Source organism: Stegodyphus dumicola, chromosome 4 (genome assembly GCF_044657685.1).
Source record: "Stegodyphus dumicola isolate Sdum_Otavi_A_Nest chromosome 4, ASM4465768v1".
Lineage (NCBI taxonomy): Eukaryota > Metazoa > Arthropoda > Arachnida > Araneae > Eresidae > Stegodyphus > Stegodyphus dumicola.
The window spans coordinates 29,504,956-29,532,684 of record NC_140771.1 but is presented as its reverse complement, the minus strand read 5'-3'; the positions used below and the strand labels follow the sequence as shown (position 1 = coordinate 29,532,684).

The 27,729-nt window shown below is 33.9% G+C and overlaps 1 protein-coding gene across 5 annotated transcripts in view; it reads right to left on the bottom strand.

Annotated features, from left to right (window-relative positions):
* Positions 1-27,729, bottom strand: part of LOC118181345 (tripartite motif-containing protein 2-like) — a 136,452-nt gene that overhangs the window by 27,295 nt on the left and 81,428 nt on the right. For all 5 annotated transcript variants that reach the window (XM_085814652.1, XM_085814653.1, XM_085814656.1 and 2 more), the window contains 3 exons: positions 9,716-9,832; positions 2,341-2,531; positions 916-1,249 (listed from right to left, as the gene is read on the bottom strand). In XM_085814652.1, the coding sequence (XP_085670778.1) occupies positions 916-1,249; positions 2,341-2,531; positions 9,716-9,832 (642 nt within the window). The remainder of the gene's footprint in view (positions 1-915; positions 1,250-2,340; positions 2,532-9,715; positions 9,833-27,729) is intronic.

Genomic DNA, 27,729 nt, shown 5'->3' with positions numbered 1-27,729 from the left:
TCAGATAATATTATTTTTATTGTTATTTTTAATTTTATGTCAAAACCTGAAGAGCACTCTTTCGCCCTTTTCAATAGCTTAACTGCACCAAATATGCAAAATATCACCCTTCAGTAATCGCCAATAATAATACATTTTCTCATCGTCGTTCTCTAGAAACAAGTATCATAACTCTTAAGCGCCCCTCATCTTCTTCAACCCCTCCATGGGAATACGGGATTATATGTGCCAGAAGTCTGATTTTCAAATTTCAGCGTGCTACTCGAGTAGATTTCTGATAGACTATAAGTAGTTTTTCGACAGTTATTTGTAAAAAACAACCATAACCTATGTTCCAAATGCTTGTAATTTAGGCTTAAAGATGACGGTGAAGTAGTTGTAATGCATGTTATTAAACATGGGATGAGAAGTTTCATGTGAAATCCAAGATCATTACTATGTAATTTTTTTTTCCGCTTAAATTGGAGTTATTTCTTTGTAGTGTCCATGCATAACGTCATTTATTCTAATTTATGTTTTGTTTAGCCTGTAAAACGTGTTCACAATTTACATTGTTGCAGTCAGGTCTTTACTTGAGTAACAAGAAAGGACCTTGCCTTTAAAGTGATCTAGACTTGTGGTCATTATCGTTTAGGTTGTTAGAGAATACCAAAACTATGATTTACCTCTCCACAACCACGATTTTTCTTCAGAAAAGCAATGAAACTGGGAATTGGAGGCCCTAAAATAACCTACAACAAATGCCTAAAATTAACTTAATCGGGCCCTGTCTGCAATATCACTTCGTTTACGCAAAAATTATTTGCTTTGTTAGAAATAATCGCCATATCATTAATTATATGGCACTTTTTGAAGATGATCATTTTAAAGTTTAAAAGAAATGCATATAATTAAATAAATAATAACAGGAATCACCTTGGCCTCCACCCTGTCCAAAAGATCATTTAGTAATCCTTTTTGCTCTACCATGGCCTCTTTCAGGCGCGTCGTCAGGTGGCCACTGTGTTCTATGTCGGTGCACGTGACGCAGATGGCCGTCTCGCAGTCTCTGCAATAGAAACGCAGCGTCTGTGCGTCGTGTTTGGGACACATAAGAGCTCCCTGCTTTTCCTCTTGGAGGGCCAGCTCGCTGAGGGACAGAAGACGATGTGACTTCGTCTCATCCTGAGACTGGTGGCGCTTCGAACATACATCGCAGAAAAAGCCCTCGCAGACGGAACATTTGGCAACAGATGGCTGCTGCTCGCACCTGCAACGAATATTTCGAACTTATCGTAACGGTAATAACAAGCACTCCAGAAACAAAGCGTTAAATGTTTGCATAAAATTTAGAAACATAAAGTAACAAGCTTGTTTCACAGTAATCGTAGAAACAGTGGAAATTTTAGCAATCTTGATCAATAATAATCTCTAAGGCTATTCACTTTGAATTAATTATAAGCTTTGTTATTATGTGGGTAGATAACGGAAAATCTCTCGCGCTTTAGTAACTGGAAACTGAAATTGAATGCTTTGTACTGACATAAAACTTCTAAATATCAAATTAACTAATTAGAACTGTAAATTGCTGGTGATATTAGATAACTTATGAGATATTTCTCCCACCTTCTTAGCATGCCTTCGTAGATTAGTGTTCAGCACGTGGGACGTATTTGAGAGGTCCGTGGTTCGAGTACCGTCAAGGGTACATTTTTTTACTCATTTTTCATCTCTCCTGCTTCCAAAAAATACCTAATGTCTCTACAGTAGCACCCGAACTAAAAAAGGTGGTGAATGATGGTAGTCCACCACCAGGATTTGGCGATTGGGTTCCCTAATCCCAGTCGCCCTTTAAAAGAGGGAGTATATAAGGTATTTCTCTCGCCTTCTTAGCATGCCTTCGTGTCGTAGTGGTCAATGCGCTCGGCGCGTGTTCGAGAGGCCCGTGGTTCGAGTCCTGGGGAAGGCATTGTTCATTTTTCATCTCTCCTGCTTTCAAAAAATACCTAATGTCTCTACAAACTCTTGAAATTTGTTCCCAAGCTAGCAAATCTTCAGTTTACGTTTTGTAAAACATATTGTAAGTAACAATATGACAATTGTTTTAAATTTTGCTTACACTTAAGCTTAAACTAAATACTATTCTATTTACCTTTCCATTCATATTATATGTATCCGCTTAGGCCCGAAAGGTTGCAGAAGTGCAAAAGAAAGTTCAAAACTAGCAAGGGTTGAAGCTGACTAGTAGAATTTCGAATAATAGCTGTATTTCTGAAAGTTAAGCCATGAAATTATTCCTATCTTATACTAGTATGTCTTTCATCAGAGATAGTAAACTAGACAAGAGAACGTGTCCGTTACCTTTGGCACAAAGAAGGATGGTCCAACACCTCCATGAGGCTACTGATGATGAAGTTGGTCTGCAGAGCCGGTATGCCTTGCTTCGGAAGAATGGACTGTTGGCGACAAAGCGGGCAAGACAATGTCAGGCTCTCTGCTGGCATAGACGTCACCAGGCAGCGTTCACAGAATGTGTGCAGGCAAGGCAGGACCTGAAAGGGCATAAACACGATCTCCATCGAATTTTTACTGATGCAAGTGCATGAGAACAAATTATATGCTGGTCCAAAAGTCAGTAAATATTAAAAAAGTACATTTTCCAGAAACTAAGGGTTCTGATTCCAACTTTTGAAACCCTTTGTTGTGGCTGCTTTTGAGAACCCAGAGAGATTTGCTGTATTTGAAATCGAGGCCCCTGCTAAACAGGCACCAACAATAAGCCCTTTTTCAAATGGTGAACGATCTGTCGTTTTTTCCATTTTACTTCATTCATCGTGAAAAGCACTCTTACACCTTACTTTCTAATAATGTGTAACCCACGTCATAAAAAAAAATTGCATACTTCCTCCCTAGCATGCACTCAAATGAAAATCTCAAAGGTTTACAATTCATTGGTCAGTGTGTGTATTAATTATTAACATATTATTATACTATTTGAATTAACTATTATTATATAAAATTATATTGTTTGAATTAACGTAACTGAGCCCACAGCCCATTCGGATAATTATATCGTCATTTTCAGCTTACTAAATATTTGTTTTCTGTGCTGAATAATGAAGGAAGTTTTATTTTTTATCGTATTTTATGTCATTTAAAGTCATACAATACATTTTTCCCACAGAAAACAAATTACACGGTTTTTGACAAAATTAAACAAAAAGTTCCCCTCTTAAACTGTGTTTGATTGATCTGTTTTTAGAAAATGAGCACTTATTAAGGTTAAGAAAAGAACATTATACCTTTATTAGAGATGTTAAGGCAAGAAGAATCAGAGGTAATTCTTATTAATTTGCAGCGGCATTTATATTATCCTCATTTAAATAAATAAATATATAAATAAAAATAAAGTTACGCAAGTAAATTACTAAAAAGCTTCATTTTAGCTGCTCTAGAAAGAAAAATGAGCGATTCGGATATTTAGATGTTTGAGTACATAAAATCCTACTTTTAAAATAATTAATAATATGGAATGCATGTCGAAGTCAATGAAGACCAATTGCAATGAAGTTCTTCAATTGCAGAAGTTTCTTAGGACATTTTAAACCAAAGAGTGTAAAGATTTTTTGCGCTCAACAGTATGAAAAATTAAATTTACTTAATACTTTATTAGTATTCGGAACCTACTATTTAGTAAACATTTATTCTAGGATATAGTCTAATAAATACTTTTGAAAAATATCGTTATCAGCAATTCGAAGACTTTTTGTATGAAGCACTGAAATACATTTTTCCCAATAGATGGCAGCACCAACAGTAAAATATTCCATCCAAAAATATTTGTTGGTGCTGCCATCTATCGCAAAAATATTCGTTTTGTATAGTTGATGTGCTAGGTTATTTAAATTATATCACTTTATTTGTCATAAAAGTTTTGGACTTTTAAATAATCTATGAATAAATCTGTTTTTTTTATAAACAGTACAGTGGATCTCATAATTAATGTATGGCTCAAAATGCATTAAGATTTATTGCAACAATAATTTTAAAATTATTACAATCCTCATTTAGTATCTGTGACAAACAACCGTGAAGGTAAAAACCTTTCTTCATGGAACAGTGCTATAAATTAAATATAACTACAACAGAGCCTTTATTATCCAAATAGCGATTAATCGAATGATTGGTCTTTCTAAATTCATTTTGCAGTTGATCGTTTTCTATAACTAACGTAGCCAAACAACGTAATTTATCGCCACTAAAACTTAACGCTACAACACATTCATAAGAAATACAACTTCTATAAGAAGGCGGGGAGCATGCCGCCATTTTATGCTAAATTTTTACGCTTTTACAGTTAACATAAATATGCATCATCGAATCTCCTAAGTATTAAAAACATGGTAATCACAGCGCAGTGCAAATCAGTTACTAGGCAGGGGTTAAAATTAAAAGTAAATTATGTTATGCTTTCATAAACTCTTTTTCGAAGTACAAAACAGTGTAAATTTACTTTTTGTAAAAATTCAAGCTACGTTCTAAATAATAATAAAAGAAAAAAAAATCTCTTTTTTTTTTTTTTTTTTTTTTTTTTTTTCTAAATTAACATTATATAATAGTTTAGCTCTCTCAATATTATCTTCCTAAATCCTATAAACGTAAACGAGAGGCGTAATAAATAAATAACTAAATAAAAAATCACGCAAAAATGTGTCCGATACCATGACTTTTAATTCATCGGGGTGAGGAAAAGTCGCTTAAAACGAACTTCTGTTTGATTTTATGTAATACTGATCTTCAGTAAGCCAGACCAAGTTTTGTAATGAAGTTATAAATTAACTGCTATTTGTCTGTTTTTCTCTTGCACTTTGAGAAAAGAATTAAAATTTGTGACGTGTTTTCTACAGAACAGCAATAAGAGGCGTATTTTCAAAGTTACAGAACTGGTTACACTAATACGTATACTCAAATCATTAAAAGACAGCAGAGTTAATCAAAATAGCGCAATAAATTGAAAAAATCGTGCAATAAAAGTCACCTCGGGCGCGACGCCATCCCGAGGTTATGAAACGCGAGTTAATAAAGAAGGTAGCCCTACTAACTTTTTTTATTTAATATTCCCTTAGAAATATTTGACCACCAAAATGATAGGCGCCAGCTTTAACGAATTTCTTTGTTAGACAATCTGAAAACTTGAGCTTGTAAGCTTTTAATATGCCATAATTGTAACTTGCAGTTGTTGATTACTTAAATAAATAAAGAGCTATTTGCTACAACTTAACTAAATGCCCAGCAATATGTTTCTTCAAACTCCCACCGTTACCGTTAGCGCAGTTTCGGCGAGATTTCCGCCAGCCCTCAGGTTCGGTGGAAAATACGTAAGTATCCTCCACAGCATAATTCTTGCTTCCTTAAGATTTGTCTCAATGAATCTTGTTTCCAGTCTCTTTATACCTGCTTATTTTATTCAAGCAGATTCAGTCTTTGCATCTGGACGAAAAAATCTTCTAAGAAGGAAACATTGTTTTTAATTATGCCAAGAACGACGAAAAGCGGGCGAAGCACCAGGACTTCGCCTTTGTATTTACAGGTTTTGCTCCGTCGCACTACTGTTCTAACACAACATCTATCACAGAGCACACTGAGCTTCGCTTCGGGAACCAGCTCAGCAAAGAATTCACTACGCAGTGTGCATAGCTCTCACGTTTCTCCTACTTTTTTCTACATCGTATAACTAACTACTTCTACTTTCTTCTACTGGGCAGCCCCTTCTATCTTGATTGCTTCACACTCAGGATATTGAATCGATTACTCGATTCGATTCAATATCCTGAGTGTGAACCAATCAAGATAGAAGAGGCTGCCCAGTAGAAGAAAGTAGAAGTAAAAGTAGTTATACGATGTTAGAAGAAAGTATACCTGATATCTTCTTATGTGACTGGCTACCTGACTTTGTAATGCTTTTCTTTTGTGAAATAGCAGCTAAACTGTTACGCTTGGGATCGACAGCTAAATATATAATGCTCGGACTAATTATGTAGTATAAAGGCAAATGAATCGCGATTTCAATTACAGGAAAGTTAACAACCATTAACTGTTTGGAAGAAAGTGAAACACTAAATGCCTGCGCTACGGATTACTATATTTTAAATTCAACATTTAAGTGTAATAGTCTCACTCAACGCAAAATTTATTTTAAAGTCAATTTTCTGCATCCGCAGTTTGACAATATTCATTTCTCAAGAATCATCAGAGATTGTAAAGATTACTTCCCCGCAGTTGACACAATACCAATGATTGCATTTAAATATCAAAGGACCTTAAGCAACTTGCTTACTAACCACCATGAAATAGATGAAACTGCAGAATGACATTGTAAGACACCAATTTACAGCAATTACGTAGATTCTCATCACCAGCACATAATTACTGGCAACCTGAATATCATACAAAACCATCAACTAAAAACACTAATGAGTCATGGTACAAAATTTAGACCTGTCAGAAACATGACTACAAATTACTGTTACAAGACTTTCGAAAACAACATCAACGAATTTATAGTTAAAGCAAGCTATCAACTGAATTTACCCATAGATACCTTCTTAAAATGGAAAGCTAAAATTCTTCAACGCATATCCACCGAAATCAGTCACCTCAAATTTAAAAGTACAATGAATTGGTCGCAACTTACATCAGATATTAATAAATTAAAACAGCTTTTTACTATTACAAAAATAGATAAAGCAACTAATAACTTTAGCATTATATGAAAACAATTCTACGCTGAAATTATTCATAAAGAACTTCTCAACGCAACTACTTAGCAATTAGCCAACATTACAGAAACATCTATAATAAACAGAATTAAAACTTTTCATAAGAAACTCAATATTACTTTCAATGCAAACTACAACAGATTTACTAATCTTTATGCAATTCCCAAATTCCATAAAACACCATTAAAATTTAGATTTATAGCTAATGGAACTAATAATTACAAGAAAAATGTAGACTATTATTTTTCAATTCAACTTAATAAAATCTGTAAATTTATTTTCAATGATTGTAACACTAATCATAACTATTGCTGGATCATTCATAATAACACTCCTGTCATTAATACCATTCATACCATTAACATCCAAAACATTAACTGCTATGAATTTGAAAACTTATATACCTCACTTCCTCTAGAAGAAATCTATACCAGTCTACTTGATCTACCAAAACTTTTCCCTAATATACTCAATATCATGACTCTTGACAAATGGAAAACCTACCTAAAATGCACACTTTTTCATAACTACATCAAGTTTCAAAATCAACTTTTTAAACAAGTCAGAGGATTGCCAATGGGCTTACATTCCAGCACCTCGATCTGTAATATCTTTTTATTTGTCAAAGAATTTAACTTCCAAAAAAATCTACAACCACAAGAGTTAAATTACTACAAACACACCTACAGATATATTGATGACCTTATTACAATTAATAATTTTGGTAAAATTGAACACTCCGAGATTTATCCGAATTGTCTTACACTTAATAAAACTAATAATTCACAAAATAGCATAGACTTTCTAGATGTTCAAATCATTAACTACAAAAAAATTTTACTTTTTGACAAAACAAGAAACTTCAATTTCAATACTAACAAATTTATAAATTGGAACTCCAACATATCCAAAAAAGTTATTAACAATACTATAATTAATCAAATACAACGAATTAAAACTATATGCACAGATACAATAGATTTACAACGCGAAATTTTGATCCTTATCAAAATTCTCAAAAATAATCTAATTCCCTTTCAATTTATCAACCATTGCCTTAAAAGAGCAGGTGTTAAATACTCACTCTAAATCATTTAACTGATAGGGATATGATAATTTATTCCTAAACCTGAGAACGCGGTATAAGTTGGATGACTGTCAGTTGGAAGATTTGTATATAGTGTAATTACTCAATTGTATATATTGTAAAAAGCTAATTGTCTTCAGACATATACTGTTACTAAAAAAATGGGCCTATTTCATGCCTTTAGGCTGTCTATTAGCTCTTGGACAGTGAAAATGCCTTTTTCCTTTCTTAAATTCTTAATCATTGTGACACGACAATTAGCCAGAAATTAATTAATTTCCATTCACTAGTATTTTCAAAAACATCTTAACAGACGGTCTCTCTCAGATAAGAACTCCCTCAATACATCCCTCAAGAATTCCAAGTCCCACCCACTACCATAAATTACTTCACCCAAGTCTTACCGACTGATATTATTCAAAGCCCCTACTGCCGCTAAGAATTTTCGGACATCCTACACTTCTGAGTCAGACACGAAGAGAACACTTTGCCAACTCCCCTACTAGAAAGAATGTAAGTTACTTAATACCTTTTCTGGCCTTTATATCTTCATGTACATTCACTGATCTTATTTATATTACTTTCTATATTATTTTTATATTATTTTTATATTTACTTTGATTCGTTTTTACAAAGTTTGCATTATTTATCTTTTTTTATAATCTTCTATGTTTATTTCAACTTTACTTTGAATTCGATTTCATAATGACAATTTTCAATGTTTAATTTCTACAAATAATATAGTACTCAAATGCATAAACATGAAAGTGTCGGGGACGGTTACTCGAGTTTTATAGGATTTCTCTACAGTAATTGATTTTTACTCCAAATTGAATTGACTAAAATGCTTCATAAGAATAAGTTCTTTGAGTATCAGCATTGGTTCATAATTCCTACTATTCGCGGAAATATTTGGCCTGACTAGAATTGCCGATTTGGCTTTAACTTATAACTCGAGTAAAGACGAAACACTTTCGTATTTACGTATTTTTATCAATTATTGTTCATTGAACGGGAGTTGGTTTGTTCTCCTTGAAAAGTCAACTAATTTCCGATCAATGACAATGATTACATGTTTTAATTTTTCCTTTTACAATTGAAATATTATTCTTCGTGATGATTTAACTCCAGTCCCCGTTAAAACATTATTAACATTTTGCTTTCAAATTACTTCAAAACATCTTTCAAAATATAACTTACCAGTATGGATGCATACTTTTAAAATAATTCTACTTTAATTAAACTTAGGAGATAATATAATCAATTAATCAATACTGTTTAGAAAATAAATTAAGAAAATAATGTATACTTCTATTACAGACTCAAACTTATACTCTAAAGACTAAAAAATATACTTCTACTTGTTATTATATCACAGTGCAATTACTATTAATGCTAATAAGCATGCCATCCAATAAAAAAAAATCAAATATAATCGAAAATAAAAAATTGAGAATTACGTAGGTTTTTTGGTCTTCAGAAACTGAGAAATGAAAAAGCTCTGTAGTCCGCCCCCAAACCAGAAAAATGTAGGAAATACGTTACATTTCAATATTTACAGCATTAATTGCATGCGATGGTTCAAAATTATAGAAATGATTATTTTATAAAAAAGAAACCACCTGACATTGTGGGTCATTATACACTTGGAAAATTTCATATTCGATTTCGAGGCTTTTGATTTCAAAGCCCCCTTTCTAATAATACGGTAGAATAAGCAACATTTTAAAATTTCGTTTTGCAAGAACTGATTATATTTCATACCGTCAGAAATTAAATTTGAAAGCCAGTTTTAATATTTCTAAGAAATCATTTAATTTCCTAGAAACTGGAAAAAGTAGTTATTACGTAAGTATGCCAGAAAACTTACTTTTGGATTCTCGTATCTGTCCAGACAAACTCCGCACTTGAGGAACTGGGAGGAGATCTGCCTGACTGCAGGTGATGTCACGCCGGACATAACATCTGTAGCAGTCTCAGTATAAACCTGCAAAGAAACACAAATTTCTCAGACGAGATAGCCAGAGGTAAAATTTTCTCTCATAGATTTTATTAGCTAATGGCAAAGCACTTAATAGCTACTTGCTTAAAGTATGGGATGCCTTCTCGGAGGACCTTTCTAAAAATATTTTTTCAAAGCGAAGCATTACCGCTTCAACGCCAGATGAGTTTAAGCGTCGATTATACGGATTCCAGCTATCCGATTGTTTCTTTTTATGGATCAAGTGAATTAGCTTGTATTCAGTTTATTAGTGTGTTTTGATATTAAAAACATTTTTAGTGTATCCTTTTCAAAAATTTTCGACTGTTACGATACACTATCACGCACTTATTATATATGCGCCTTGACAAGTGCTACTACAGTATTAGGACGTGATCTTTGTCTGCCATGTAACTTGGCGTGCATGTTTTCTTCGCCTGAATAATACTTGGAAGACTTGCAGATGCATTAAAAAGACGTTCATTGATTCACTAAATGATGGGTTTACAAAGCGGCAGAAAGGCGACGGTGGTAGTCACGAAATACGGTAATTACTACGAGAACGGACAAGAAGCCCTTGGAAGCAGAACTATGTTTGATTCTGTATGTAATTCAAGCGTTGTTGAAGGATCTCTTCCAAGTCGCAGGTATCGTAACAAGAGCCTTTTCGACTCATTAAGAAACTTAACTACATAGCGGTGCGTATACAAAGAATTCCTGCTTCTGAAACTAATGCACTACATAGACTTGCACTTGCTATGGTAGTTATTCCTGATGTTAAGGACTGCACAACTTGGGATATGGAGTCCTTAAAGATGTTGTAAATACTTATGTTCCTTCATTATATTTTGTTTTTTTAATTAGTTTATAGTGTTACATATTATGTATTTTATATTATAATATTTTGTATATTTTAGTTTAATCTAACTTGTAGCCATCTTTTTTGCCTGTGAGGATTTATTTCATGTAGTGTGCTGATCTAGTCATTCTGAATCGACTAACGTTTAAATTGTGAAGACTGATATAAGCTGAGATACAGGCAAAAATTCTCCTGATAGACCTTTAGAATATTTTTTGTCGTCGCGTTTATGACATTTGGTGATTTCTTGCCAACTTGGGAATTCTGGAAGTTTTCAGAAAATGCAAGCCCTTAGGAGCGATTTGTCTCGAAGTTTCCAAAGTGTTGAGCAGCCTTACATCCATGGCCGTTGAAGCCAAGAGTCAATAGTTCAGAGATTTAGCGAAGTGACAATGATTATTGCTCTAGAGTTCACTCTGTCAATGATATCGGTAATCTGCCTTAGACCTCACGTTTTAAGGAGGATTTGCCTTACCTATGTTTTCCTCCTTCAGTTATTTGTAGCTATTTAATTCGCCGTGAGCTTTGCTGTACTACTTACTTCAGTATTTCAGTAAATTTTCAGTTTCTTCCTGCTTTTTTCACATAGTTGTTAAAGAGATCTCTGTTAACCGGTAGATCTCTATTAACAGCAACAATATCAAATTTACAAAAATAGGAAAGGGGAGGAAAGAGACAATACAAGTATCCGGACGGATTTACGTCCTATTTAGAATAACTGTGTAGAGATATTAGGTTGTCAAAAGCCTAATGTCATAAAGCAAACGTTCTGCTAAACTTCAAAAATGTGGTCGCTTTAAATCAGGTTGATCATTCTGAGTCATCATCCAGAATAGTTGACGGCCTTCAGCATTTTAAATTCAGGAAAAACAGTTCTAGGTTTCATTTCAAAAAGCGTGTTTCAATCCATCATTTGTATCCAAACAATTACCAGCGGTGAATTTCTGCGTCATTCATATCATTCTTTGAGTTGGATAATTGAAGTTGTACGATGGTTAATTAGTGTGCATCGCTTCCCATCTGTTTTAAAGAAAGTTTCCTTGCTATCTGACAAATACGGCATGAAATGTTGGATCATTATTCTGGGCGGAATACAGCCAGATTCCGTGACTTCTGAAAAATGATTTTTAAAAGAACAATTTACACTTTCCATTGCCTTGCAAAAAACAAAAAGTTTGTTTTCACTGCTTCTTGTTCCTTTCCGAGTCATGTGACTGGGACGGAATTGGAGCCTTGATGGGCTTTCCGTGCTCTTACGAATAGAATGGCTACATTTTTCCCCGTATCCCGCCCACTTTTTTGTAGAGTTCAAGGCTGGATCGAATTCATTATCGTTATTAAAACGCAAACGACATCGGCTTGCTTCCGTTTGCTCCCGTTCCGCACGATGTCCCAGAAAATTCTCTGAGAACTCGGGTTACTTTCCCTGGGACTGCCATTTGTTGCTCTTAATTTATGATTCTCAGAATTAAAATATTTCTTGGGCATTTTTCAAAAACATAAAGCTGTAATAAATATAGTTTTTAATATGACAAACTGTAATAATTGCTGACATTTATTAAGAGTTTCCAAACCAATTATTTTTAATTTTATTGCTGTCTCTCTGGTTGTGATTTCATACACATTCTTCTGAAACTATTTCCTTTCAAAAGAAATTAAAAAACCTCCACCCAAGCCCAAAGAAAATTAGCAAGGTTTCAGAAAGGTGATACCTAATTTACTTACTTATTTTTAACGAATTTACTTATTTTTAACCTTTCTAGACTGCGGATGAATTACACACCCACTATGTAATTTAGAGTTCACGAACACTTTTTAAATACAGTAATAATAAAATTGAACGGAATGTTTATTTGTATCTTGTTTTACAACTCAAGTTTAACAAAACATAAAATTGCTGCTTGCTGCCAGATTATGTAATAAAACAAAGCAAATATATACCAATGTCAAATAGAATTAAAATACCCGGTCACCTGGCTCCTAATTAAGCGCGACTTTCAAACACACAAATGTCAACAAAAATAAACAAAAGACAGAATTCGCCCAAAAAATAATACAACTACCCAATAGAGAGGAAGGAATATGACTTCCAATAGGAATATGACTGATGGATTGGGCTATATATATAAGGAATATGACTCCATTTCTATATATAATATATATACTCATATTCCTATATATATTATAAATATAACTAATGCTAACTATAAATATAATATATATATATATATATATATATAACTAATTCTAACTCTCTTTCTCTATATATAATATATATAACTAATCCTAACTATATATATAATATGTGTATAGTTATATAAGGAATATGACAGATGAATTGGCTGAATTTGCCAACTCTCTCTGTGTAAATTATATTTTCGCTCGCTATTTAAAGCCCACATAATTTGTATTTCTGGTAGAGATGAGGGAAGAAGTAGAAATAAAGGACAGATTTAACACAAAACATAACATGCCAATTAAAATAAATTTTACAAAATGAGCCTGAATTCTATATAGTGCAAAAAATGATTACTTTTTGCTTGAAATTATAAAAGTGTAATATGACTGCAGGCCATTTTTCTGTTGAGAAACCCTCTAACAACGCTACTCCGTCTACTCTCACGTGCTTCGCCATTCTTGATTAAAAAGAAAAAAAAAATTAAATACAATAAAATAAAAAATTAAAATAACTACTGTTTCTTAACAATTTCCGAGAATGATCCTAATTCTGCGTTTAGGAAACTTGATTAACAAACTTATTGAAATCATACTGTGACAATTATTTTAAGTTTCGCTATAAATTAATCTTATTTTAGGTTAATTTTGCATCTTCCTTTTCAAATACATCGCACGTATTCGCTTCTACCAGAAGGTCGCGCAAATTAAGAGTATCCGAAAGAAAGTTTAAAGACTAGCGCAGAATACGCTAGAGAAAATTTAAATGTTAACTGTAATTCCGGTCATATTAAATCAAAATCTGTGCCGTATTGTCTCTTTGGACTATCGCCAATACTGAAAAAAAAGACAAGCAGCATCTGTCGGAATGCCGCAGCGATTTCCGTTTGTTGTTCGACGTTGGTAAGTCACTTTACGGCGATTAGCTGAAGGAGCAATCAGGCGTCTCGCTTGAAAGAATTTGATTTTGATAATTGTAATAGTACCAGGTAGGAGGCCTTCTTTTAAATGTATTCTAGAGAAGTAACCCGCCTTCTTAATTTTACATTGTCGCTTTAGTTGTTCATTCAGCAGTCGTAGGCAAATGAAATTGAGTAAACTTTAAATCTATGCATAATTTGATTTCAGTTAGGCCGGTAACTTGCTAACATCAGTCTATAAGACACTCTGAGTGAAATACTGTTAGGAGGACCTACACTAGTTTAATAAGCAAAATTCAACATAAATTCTATTAAAAGTTTAACTATAGTGTATTTTGTGAGAAATATTAATATCAAGATATAAGAATTATTAGATTTTGTGTTCTTTTCTCCACCAAATGAAAACATGTTGCTAGGACATATAAACAAACAGCTAAAAATAAAAACGAAAAGGAACCCACACAGCGGTTTGACTCATTAAGAAAAAAGTATTTGGTATTAATTATTACTACAGAAACAAAAAGGAAACAAAACGGATGCAATCAGGGTATTTAAAATACTGATTTAACCTGATTGTTATCGGATGAGATCTCTCTTTGAGGCCGAGTGCTCCATCTCTTAATAGGAAAGTCGTGATCGAACAAATTACCATCCATCATATAAATTTTGCACGATTCACTGTAAAAGAAAATTTTCGCTTAAATATAGTCATTTCTCTCGGCGGAGCAGGGTCATTAATTAACAAAATTGTATGCATTTTCCTCCTTTACGGGGGGAGGGGGAAGGAAATAGAAAAGGTTCTCCCGCCCTCCAAAAAAGCAACGAATTAGCATGAAAGATCTAGACGAACACAACTACGCGTTTTTGCTTAATTAATGCCAAAAAAGTTCTCAGATCCTTCCTAAATTTTTGGACCTTTATGCTATGTTGCACTGTGATACAATGCACTCAACATCCATGTGACTTAAAACGTTGTGACATTATTATTAAATTTCACTAGAAATTAGATTTGAGTTAAACACTATTCTATCCTTCTTAGCTCATGTTAAAATACTCGTTTCGACCAGGATATTATGCAAATATGATGGCAGATTTTATAATTAAATAAAGGAAGTTAATCTTAACCGCATGGCTATTGGGGCTTTCGCTACATAACAGCTATGTTTCTTTTTTACTCAGCAATATTTCCCGCTGTGTTCGTGAAAAGTTAGTTAATCCTGCGCCGTAGTAAATATTTCACTAGTTTAGAGATAATGTAGGCGATCAGGTGTTTAGTTTTTAATTTAGCATCTTACTCTGAAGAATAGGATCCTTACATTCTAGAAAAAGTAGCGTCATCTTATAATATTGTGTAAACTAATCGTTTTAGTATTTGCTATTATTTTAGTTGTGATGCACTAGAAAGTGGATGAATAAAACCTTCATTTCATTTTAAGTGCTTAAAAAATGCTTTTATGTACAGTTAAATAATTGTTAAGGCTATAACATGGTAATAGGTTAAGAAAATTCTGTGCTTAGCCATTAGGTTGAACATAATGTTTAATTTCACAAAGCAGAAATTATAAAGTTAAGGTTTCCCCTCTCCTGGGAAATCCCAGGAAGTCTAGGGGGAGTCTGAAAAAAAAAGTCAGCGAAAGTCAGAAAAATCAGAACGTTTCCCTAAAAGAGTAAGGAAAGTTAATATCCAGTAAATAAAGACTAAAAAAGCAGATAAAAAATTATGATGATGTCTGCTTTTCTTGCAGAACATTTACCTATCTTGTACCTGATAAAATGTTATTATTCTGCAGCTTTCTTCTCTATCTTTTAATAAAATAATATTCACTCTTCTGTAATAAAATTCGATTGTTTTATAATCTCAATTCTTTGTAAATTAATTTCTCTTTACAAATAAATAATGTAGTTTGCACTGTTATAATTTTTTGCAGAATGAACATTTTTTCAAATTTTTAAATTTCTTTTTGAGAAAACTACCCATTTTTCAAATGTTTTTCGTTAATTTTTTTTGCATATATTTTCTTTATTTATTTCACAGTAATGAGTGAAATAAACTAGATTTTTACAATGTGCTTAGTTATTGCATTAGATTTTGTACTAAACGCATTAAATTATTCGGTTTCTCACATTTAATTTAATAACTATTGATCAGGGAACTTATTCTGCTTAGTCATGGAAAATATGAAAAAGTAAGGGGGATTAGAAGATGAATTTCAGAAGGAACACTATTAGTGTATTGCTGCCACTGTGAGAAACAAACAAAACAAAAAACAACAACCAAAAAAAAAAAAAAAAAAAAAAAAAATTAAATTTACCTTCCTTGCAGGTCTTTCAAGGAGGGACAGTTCTTAAAACGCTACCATTTAGCAAAATAAAATGTTTTAAATTTATTACGAAGCATGTCAAACTAATGGCCATTGTGTCATTTTTCAGCGGCCCTCCGTTCGTTCCGAGAAAATAACAAAAAGTGTATAATAATAACGTATTACTAAAAACTGGAATTCTACAGAATAACGAAGTATATATTGTACAACCTCGATTGCAAAAGGGACTCTTGAGATGGTTTTTTTTACTATCGATGTTGAAAAAGTGCCATTTTACAGATAGAATTAACAGAAATTAAGTATAAATCTAAAACAAACATTCATGTGAAATGGGTATCCTGGAATTTTACAAATACTTATCTGCACGATTCCGAGAAAGATATAGACTTGCATCATACGCGATTTCCATGTTCGGCAGTACGTAATTTCCATGCTTGGCATGAACACCTTTTTTTCACTTATGAAAATGGAAACGTCCCCAGCGAAATTTAGGTCAACAGACATTCATCTATTCTGATAATTGTTACCACGAGTAACATGTCTCCAGACATCCGAAAGCTGGTTGCATGGAAAAGATATCAGGTATCGGGGAAAAAAAGAAACCATAAGTCCATTTACTAACCGGATTTACTTATGTCCCCACCCCTTTTTTTTTTTTTTTTTTTTTTTTTTTAGGAACACAGTTATTAAGTAAGATATTACGTACTTACTTTCGTAATCACTACATCATGAAGTATGAAAATAGCTTTTCGTTTCTAGCGGCCCATTATTGCACATTAATGACTATTTGGTCCACCTGATATACTGAGTTTGATTGCAATCGCTGATCTTGTAAAAGCACTTCTTGTTAGTTTATATCGTGTTCTTGATAGTGACACACCCATCGGTGTTTTACAATTCGTAAGTCACCAATGACCTTCAGTTTTATTTTATTTTAGTAATACATTTTAATTTATTGCGCTGTTGCTCACCGATTACCAATGACCGTCAGCCGCTGTTCAGTGATCTTGATAGTCACCTTCCATTTAATTTAATTTTAATTATCTTTCTGATTCGTGGTTTCCCAACTTGAGCAACAGGTGAGCTCTGAAGTGTTGTGGATTGGGTGTTTGCTGACCTTAAGGGCAATAAGGAAATTTTGTTGTATTTTTTAACAAACACTTTAACATTTACCTCAAATACAAATAATTACAGACAAGAGTCTTTTCAAAAATCATGCTAAATCATATGATTCAAATCTTTTCATACATGTTAATCTAAGTTGTAATGTTATAAAACTAATAAAAATATTTTTGTTTATTTGATGGTATTTTTGTCTTAATGTACTTTTTAGTGTTATGTATTGTTTTTATTTATTAATTTATTTAAACCCTTTTTACGCAATAATTTTATTGTGTCTTTTGGTTCAATTGAATTTGAAGCCACTTACTAACGCCACGAGTGGGAAACAAGTGAGGGCACTTGCCTCAGGGAAATGGATAGGTGGGGTACTAAATTAGTTACAAAAATAATAAAAATCTTTTTGAAAAAGAATTTAATATTGTTTACTTTCAAACTACACTGCTGGCCATTAAAATTGCAACACCATAAAGGAAAGCAAATATAAAAAAGATATTTATTGCACGTTAACAGTATGGCATGTAGACAAAAGGAGGTTTACAGGGATGCGAAATTAATAGTTCCCTGGCAGCTAGAATGGCCCTTACCCCATTAGGCATGGAGTCAACTGGGCTGTTGTAAATGGGATGATGTAAATGGGCAACTCATTCCATGCTGCTTCAAGCCTATACCCCACTTCTTAAACCGTATTAGCTGGAGAGGGGTAGCGGGCCAGTCTTTCAGCAACCCAAGTACAGATGTTTTCAATGGGTGACAGATCTAAAGACCGTGCAGGCCAGGGCAGCAGTGGAATACCCTGTGTATCGAGGAAGGTTAGAACATGACGTGCAACATGTAAGTCTTGCATTATCTTGTTGGGGGCCTCGAAGATACGGCCCAAACTCTGGACGTAAGATTTAAGAAATGTACCCATCTGCGTTCAAATTACCGTCGATCCGAACTAGAAATGTGCTTGTCGTGTACCCAATGGCTGCACAAACCATCAAACCAGATGCAGGGCCTCTATGCCGATATCGAACGCAAGCAGGCGACGTGCAGTCTCCTCGGACACTCCAGACACGTATACGACCATCAGAATACTGCACGTAAAACCGCAACTCTCGTTTGAAAAGGCGATATTGTGCCACTCCTGTACCTCGCTTTACCGTTTGGCGCACCAGAGTTGCCGTCTCTCTCTATGCTTCATTGTCAAGGAAAGCTGAAGTAATGGTCCACACTGCTGCAAACGTCGACGCACCTTACGAGCTGATACTGGGCGTGCTGCAAACATGCTCATTTCCTGACTAATGGTCCGGGATGTGGTAGTACGGTTTTGCAGCAGGACTGACCTCACAATATGTCTGTCCTCTCTGGCGTTAAACACAGTAGAGCGCTGAGATCCTGCTAACGTTCAGGATGACACTCAGCAATCCATTGATTCCATATTTGCATGACAGTGGTTGGATTTCGACCAGTGCGACCGGCGATATCATGGAACAATAATAATCTACACTTTCGATAGGCAACGATTCTGCCTCTATTGAATTTCGAAACTTGCTGGTAAGTATTTCCTCTTCTTATTCGAGGCATAACATGATATTCTGAGCAAACTTCAACCTCACAAAGCACTTTCCGAATAAGAAATCCACTACACAACTATTCTTTTATGCAGTGCTTCAGCTGTCCTTTCTCCCTCCTGCGTCGTTTAAATGCGTTGAAATACTAATCATTTGCATATCCCAACTTCTTCCTTTCATGTGATTTTGACGTTCGTCAGATCATTCCTTCCTGGTGCTGCAATTTTAATGGCCAGCAGCGTAGAAAGTCTTCCATAAGCATAGTTCTAAATTAACACATTTAAGCAAATAAAAATCTTACTATATTCTGGACACCATATTTCATTTTTACTGGTCCTATATAGCTAATAACTTGGTTTTCATTCACTATTTATCCCAGTCATTTGTGCCCGTCAGGGGTAACAGTGGTAATTCGGCCTGCGTTCAAATCTCATTTGTTGGCGTTTTCGTGTTTTCACCACGTGTTAAATGAATATGATGATTTTCCCTTAAAACGTTTTCCACGAAAGCATCCTTCCGTGCAAGCAGATAAACTTTATAGCTTTTCTATAATACAAATTACCCCAACCGAGTCCTCGACTAATTCGAACTGTCGTCTTTTAATTTTCCTTTTACTCAGCGTCGAGTCAAAAAAAAAAAAAAAAAAAAAACAATAAACATACAATTAATTAAAGATGAATTAACTAATTTACATTATTATTCTCTCTTACGAATATGTGACCCAGATCACTATCTGTTTGACTGCTCGCACACAGGGAATTCACATTAAAAAGAACAACTGCAATCAGTATGACGGCATGGTTCAAGAATACAATTAAGAATAAATATGCGCTCAGCCGCATTAGAGACTGCACTAACATTGCTAAAAGCATTGCTGACAGCCTGGAGTGACTTCTTTCCTTGGACACCGTGCCGTCAACAGCCCGCTCCGTATATATATTAATTTACTTAATGTCCCCCCCTTTTTTTTTGTTGTTGTTGCTGTTGTTTTGTTTTTGCTGTTTTTAATTATATTTAATATTATGATTAATCCAGAACTCATTTAATGTATTCCACAATTTGTAATGTATTTGATCATCTTTACAACTGTACTTGATTATTATAGCACATCTTTAATATAACTGTTTGCCTAGCATATACCATAATAATGAAAAGTGTTTCGCTTAGTCTCAACAGTCCCCACCATGCACCTTCTTTCCATGTTCTGGTCCTTATTTCAATGTTTTTCGTTTCGTGGCCAATCCCCGGAGGTCACAGTACTAAGCTCTTTATTTATATTTATTCGTGTATTTATTTTTAATTCCATCGACGGGATCCAGCAGGCTGAAAAGCACCTAACCCAGTGGGCCAGCTGTTCCGTCGATGGCGAAAAGAAAAGAAAGTTGCATAAGGCTGAAAGCAAACGGGCCGTATATCAGTTTGTTACTCTGTTTTTCCAAACAAAGTTTACTAAGATTCGCTGTTGGAGTCTTTGATGCGCTGTTGTATTCATTATTTAATTCGTCTTCGAAATTTTACATTTAACTTACAATACGATTATTGCCGAAACTTAATATAATCATTGTTGGTTGCTAAACACATTAGTTTTGCACATTAGTTTTATTTTCTTTCAATGATTAGTGGACGGTTTTATAGATTTTAAACTGCAGACGATAAATTGGAAATTCAGGAGTAAAGAAAAATTTCAACTATGCATTACCGGAATGGCAACAGAAGATATTCTAGTGGCATTTTATGAAATGCAATTAAATTTAAGATAGAACTGTGTAAACTATTAATATTTTTGCGTTTGTAAAAATATTAAAATAAAGTTATGTTAAGGCTATCCGAAATGGTAATTTCTTTTGAAGAACTTCTAGGAATTTTAGTTGAAGAATCACTACTAACAGCTATATGATATATCTCGGGATGGAACAAATTTAACTACTAGCATCAGAAGAGACAAAGTAAGACATGATTTTTCCTTTTTCTGTATTGTTCTGTTGTTTACATGAAACGACAGCATAAAATGTTTAACATCAAAGCGAAAGAAAAAGTTTACTTTAATTTTCTGTAGTGTTTTTAATATTTTATAATACATTTCTTTTTTTTTTTTTTTTTTTTTTTTTTTTTCAATTTCTGTGTAAAATCTAAAATTCCCCTTAACATTCGTACCTGGCGACTTCTCGCACAGGCTTGAAAATGTATACAACAGGGAAAGGGTGTAAAAGACCCTTTATTTATCACAAACTGAATATCAGAAGGCATGGACGTAACGTGTTTGAACGGCCAGAGTGCATAGCCGATGCTAAGATTAACAGCTGGAGAACAAAATAGTGTTACGTTATTTTCTTCCTTTACGTTCGTATGGGGTTCGTAGATTTGGAGTGAATAACAACGGCACTTGATAAAGTCTCGAAACACGCTTTATTTACCAATATTAATCAGATAGCTCCAAAATCACTTTTACAGTCGTCGAACTGTTATAAACACGCTGACACGTTCAGCGACACAGCCTTCACACTGTCAGGCAATAACTGTGGAGACAGCTTCACTGCAAAGCACCCGAGTACAGCTCCCAACTCTGCTTGGTCGTTTTCGGAACTCCACCTACTCTCGAGACTCTCCACGCGATGCACTCGACGATACACAAGAGTATAGCTCTCGACTCAGCACAGTCTAAGACAAAACTCGACGATGCACAAATTCGCGATGCACTAAAAGACTCTCTCGATGCACTCGACGACCAACTCGGCGCTAGACTTCGAAACACTCGCTCAATGACTGACTATCAGCTCGCTTGAAGAGGCAAACACACTCTGACTGCGGACCAGCAGGGTTTATATAGCTTTCGGCTTGTGTTCGAGAACATTTTGGGCAAAATCGGTAAGAATTCGTTCCAGAAGGTTCTCCATCCGTCCATGGCATATCCCCAATTTTGTCGCCAAATATCGCCAAACGGGCGATTTTACGCCAAATGTGACAAACCTGCCTTTCTTTGCCATTTTATGGCAACCCTAAAACTGCTTTGCGTGGAAGCCATCTTACCGCGCCTGTACATTTCGTAACAATAGCACACATGCGCTTCATTAACGAAATCATATTCTGTCTAAACTTTTCGTTTCAGCACTTTAAATACTATCGCTCACCTACTTAATTTACATTCCTACGAGGAGGAGTAAGAGAATTCAGAAAAGGCACATAAATTAAAATAATTGTTAGTACAACTAAACAGAACCCTACAGCTATATTATATAAATTTCATTCAACAATAAGCATTTACTAGCTTTATGATGACAAAAAATAAAATTCAAACAATTCAAATACTTTTTCGATAAAAATCACGCAAGAACCTAATTTTTTTACAGATGGTATTAAAAAAACATTCTGTTCTGGTGCAGAATACAAATGAAGGAAAAAATTGAGAAATGAAGTTAATCAAAGCTACCAATGCCTTCATCACGACTCGAGGAATGATGCCGGAATGTTGATGGTTTTCTAGTTAATGTGTGGGGCTAATACCTACTAACTTAAGGTAAATATTACATGGCCCCTTCACTTCTACATAACATAACATAATCAAACCTGTGTTTTACAGTTTACTAATTTTTCAGAAAACTATATTTTTATAATGGAAATCAAAGAAGCATTAGATGTTTTAATGTCACACCTGAAACGACAACAGCTTCCGATTTTCAGTCTCTAACAAGTGAAAAATTAAAGTTATTATATTTAGGTAGATTAAAGGCAGCAGCTTAAATATCCAAAGGATATAAATGCTTCAGAAATTCAATAAAAAATTCATTATATAATGCGTGTTTATAATATATACGCAATGATGCACAATAATGGATAAGGCAAAGTGCTAACTTTAATGTGCAATAGTCTCTTAAATCTACATTTTAGCTTGCCTTTTGCCCGTTTATGTTCTAAAAACAGTAACTGCTTATAATAAACTTTTATAATCTGTGTAATTTCAAAATTAATACTCAATATATAATTCTTTCGTAACGCATATGACGCGTTCTTTGATTTCAGATTTGGGAATCAAAACTTTTAACAGCAGAAACTAAACTGACTAATTAGTCAATGCGAGAATTTCAGACCATAGCTGTATCACTCTGGACAATGATTTCATCTTGAAAACGTCGCATTTGCTTCTTCATTTCACTTCTTTTAACTTGCTGCTGCTTGTAGTTTTCGATAATGTAAATGCTGTAGAATAGGTGCACTTATAGCGCTAATTTATTTTGTGTTTGCTAACGAATATGTCTGTCAATGAAAAATTTTTAAAAATTAAAAAAAAAAAAAAAAATCTTAAATCGGCCGTTACCTGCAATTATGTCTTGACGCATCTACATACCATTTGCCAACTTCTAAATAATTACACGTATTTAATAATGCATGTTTTAATAGTTTCTTTGGTATTTATCATAAGTGTACAATATAAAAATGTATGCAAGTTAAAATTCTATCTTTAATTTGAAAAAGTCCTTTAATTCTACACTTTATTTTGGTTAATTCCCTCTTTCCGTCATAAAAATAGTAATTGTTTACAATATACTTTAGTAAACTGCGTCATTTCCAAATTAATTTTTGTTATATGAATCTTACACAAAGTTAATGATGCGTATATATATATATATATAGTAAAAAGAAAATTCTTAATGCTTCCGCTTAAAAGTCGCTGTGATACTGTGGTTCCGGTTAAAAAATTTTTTAATTTATCCGGTTAAAAAGTTAAAATCCGGTTCCGGTTAAAAAGTTAAAATAAAGTGCAATGAAAAGTTTAAATACAAAATAAACAAAATTATCACTAGAATACTGATAAATAAAAAGCGTATTTAAAACTCAAATCAAATTGGAAGTAATATGTTGATTAAAGTTTAGATAAGTTTTAAACTTATGAATAAAAATACAATTGTGATATAAGACAGAAGCAAAAATACAAAAAAAAAAAAAAAAAAAAAGCGGTAAATGGTAAATTAGCCCAATTCGAAACTCATTATAGACTCTTCAGGGGAAATACATAATGGTTTTCGAATCCAGCTAATTCCATATTGCATTTCGTCAAAATAGAAAATTGAAACTGTACACGAAACGTTTTGAATATTTAACTGAAAAAATAACTTAGACAAAAACTTTAGTCTCAATTTCTCTGTTTCATTTCCCGACACGTCCACTTGTAAATGTAAATTAAAAACACATTAATGGTGTAAGGAAAAACTATACAAACTGACTTGGTTAGGCAAATGTACAAAATTAAATAAATAGCGAATTGCTATTAGTCAAAAATACAAGATTTTTAGGGAGGACCTACTAGCTTAAAGAGTTTAAACTTTGTAAACGAAGGAAAAAACTAAAATTAAAATAAAAATAAAAAGCAGTTTTTTAGTTTGTTCTCCTTTCTTTAATTATATATATACTATATATATGTGTAAGACGTAGGAAATTACGATAGCTGCTTTAAAAATAATTGGCAACTCAAAATTAACTATTCTAGATTTGGTGCTTTCCCCCTAAATTCATTTGTTCTCCCAAATTCGAGATCCTTCTATGTTATATAACAACCTAAGATTAACCAATCATAGCTTAGCGTACTTTCTGCATGTACTTAGTATAAATACTCTTGGCACAAAAAACTGCGTCATTCTTTTTCCTAGCTTCGCCACTGCTAAGATATCCCTGGCTGCTCCGCTTGTCCATCTAAATTAGTATGTCACCCCTGTCAACCTTGTACATAAGAAATTATTATAATTCATTATGATTGGATAAATATCGATTGAGATGATTTTATATGCGTGAAAATAAAGATTGGGAATTCGTCTAATTCATTTTGTGTTGGCGTCATCTGTTCGTCTTTCTACTCAGGCGGCACGACAATGCATTAAAATATCACAAAGAGACCAATGCTATTTTTTCGTTACTCTTAAGAAGTATATGATACTTTGCATTATATGTAGGGGATAACACTGCTCATTGGTCTCTTTGCCTGAGGTGAAAAAATGCGTAGGTACGACTTTGTCGCATACTGTGCTTGAAGTTATTTATTTCGTGTGTTATGGGCTAGAATTTGTACTTATGATCAGACCAAATTTCAGTTCCAAAAAAATAAGCTCAATTAAATCCAGAGACATAGAAAAAAACCCTCCTGAGGAGATTTGACAATTTTTATCATTAAGCTAGAAGTAATAAGCAGGGTTTTTTTTTTTTTTTTTTTTTTTTTTTTTTTTTTATCAATTTGGTGATATTCTGGGAGTTTCAGGAAAACACATTTTTGAAGCTGTAGAAGCTGTCAAAGTTTCTGAAAGTATTTGGACAACCTTACAAATACGGACTACGCTGAAGGTGGAAGTAGTTCAGTTATTCAGCTCAGAATCGTGCAACTGTATTGAGCTCTTTTCGGTGATTTCTGCTTTAGACTTTGCTTAGTAATATTAGTTACCTGCGATATGCTTAGAGCATTAAGGAGAATTTGATTTACTTCTTTTTTTCTCCGTGAACTGCTTGTTATCTTGCTATACGAGTTGTGTATTCTTTCAAAACATTTTCATTTTCCTCCTGTTGATCTTATTTATGTATTAAGCAGATTTCAATAGAACTGTAGCTCACAACAATATGCCAGTTCGCTGTATATTACAAGGAAACGTGCCAAATGCAAGTTGCAGCCTATCAATATAAAACTTTTAAAACAGGACCACGGGTGTATACTTTTTGTAGCATCCAAACCTTTAATTATTATTAATTTATATCCGAATTTCAGGAGGGATTTAATAAACATTTTTATGCAGACTGACTGAAATAAATAGGTATCCAAAATTTTCTATGCAGATTCAGTCAGATTTCGATTGAACGTGCGACTTATTACGTCTCCTGGTTTCGAAAAACCTAACTGTTTCTACAGTTCTAGGGTTAAAAATCATTTAGCTCATAAAGTACCCTTGTTTATACTTCCTGTGTTATATTTCCTTGTTCCTGTGCAGCTAGCCCGTTCATCTGGGTTGGAATCTGTGTCGAACTACTGCTATTCAGTAATCTTAACAGGTTGGCCACTGCTGGGGCAGAGTTTAATTAAAAAAGGGTTTTGGGTTTCAGAAATTCAAATATTTATTTAGCACAAAACAAAAGATAACTTTCAACACCTAACTAAACTTCAGATATCGTGGCTTCTAGTCTTCGGGTTGTTAAAACAACTAAAGAGCACTAAATCAGTCATCAAAGCGTAGCTTGGCACACAGATGGACGTCTCTGGGATAAACAGCTTTTTAGTTGGTTATCACATCTCTCTGTTTAAAACTACTAATTCACTGTTTATTTAAATTTAAGCTCATTTGCATAATGGTGACAATCAACGAAAGAAACAAAACGTACAAGAAAGAATTAACATAAAAATAACGTATTATTAATAAGGTAATGCAAAATTAGCGTAATGGGAATAAAATAAATCTTACTCAAAGGGTCTGAGTAAGATTTATTTGTGATTAATGTGAAAGATAACTCGAAATCAGTTAGATTTAGTCGACTGGGTATCGTTTTTTATTAAAAGGCTTCATTATTATATTAATAATAATGAATATAAAATTAACATTATTTATTAATAAATTTTATGTATTTAGCATTTAATCTAGTATTTACAAAAGAAATATTAAATTAGTCACTAAAAATCCAACCCCTTTGCTAGGACACTTACGAATGAAACTACAAGTAAAAGTTGATAAATTTACCGACAGTCAGCGCAAGCACTGCGGCAAGAAAAGTCTGAAAGTCACAGGGTCCATGGCCAAAGAATCTCAAAGAATCTCTAGAGATTCTTTGTCCATGGCAACGAGATATATACAGTACACTCTCAATTATCCGCAAAATTGGGTGACGCGGCCGCCGCAGATAATCCGAAAAAAGCTCGCGGATAATCCGAAAAAGCTAAAAACGGGTATAGCAAAAGAGAAAACAATCATTCCAACTTTGAAAAATTGTTTTATGTACAATAAAACGTAAAATAAACAGCAGGAAATGTTTAACTAACGCTTAATATTTTAGTATATCACTCAAAACTAACCTAAAATGCATTTTGTTAATGAAAACAGAAAAGTGCTTTGTATACTTACGAGAGGCGTCAAGGACACACAGAAAAATGAATACGTATGTACTGTTTTAATACTGTAATGTATTATGTAATTACAAAAGCATAACTGTAAAACTACAGCTTTTTGAAGAAATCAGTCATTTGTGTTTGCTTCTTGCTTTGGAAGCATTTTCTCTTAATCCGAGATTGCATTTTTAGTAGCATAAGTTTCTCGGCCAACTCCGCGTCGTCTTGTTCTTCCAAATAGCTCAGCAGTCCGTCGACTTGTTGCAAAGCCCCATCGTGAGTCTTCCGCATCTGCACAATGGGCTCTTCTTCGCCTTCACTTCGCTGTCCTTCATTCTCGGTCTCTCCCCTTGCTTTTGTCATCTGTGAAGCATTCGAAGCCAAGTTCGTTGACGTCACACTCCAACCACTCGTTAATGTTTTCGGCATCGACGATCTCACCACCCGGAACTGTTTTCACCATATCAGCAAGAGTTGCCGTGGGCGTGTCTACATCTTCATTCTCTTCTTCACAACTCAAAGGAGTTAGGTTGTTGTTGGCTTCAACATTAGGCATGAGTTTTCTCCATGATTTTATGAGGGTTGACGGTTTCACTGAGTGCTATGCAGATGCAATGCCGTAGATGCTGCCAAGATTGTGTAGTGTTTCCAAAAATCTTTCAGATCATAACATTCTACAATTTTGGTCATTAGCAGCTTGGTTGGGTATGTTCTCTTCATTGTTGCAATGACTCCTTGGTCCATGGGTTGGATTAGCGCAGTAACGTTTGGAGGGAGAAACTTTGCAAAAATTTGTCCATCAGAAAACTTTAGCACGCTTTTTGCTGGGTGAGAAGATGCGTTTTCGATCAATAGCACAGCTTTTTCAAGCAGGTTTTTCGATTT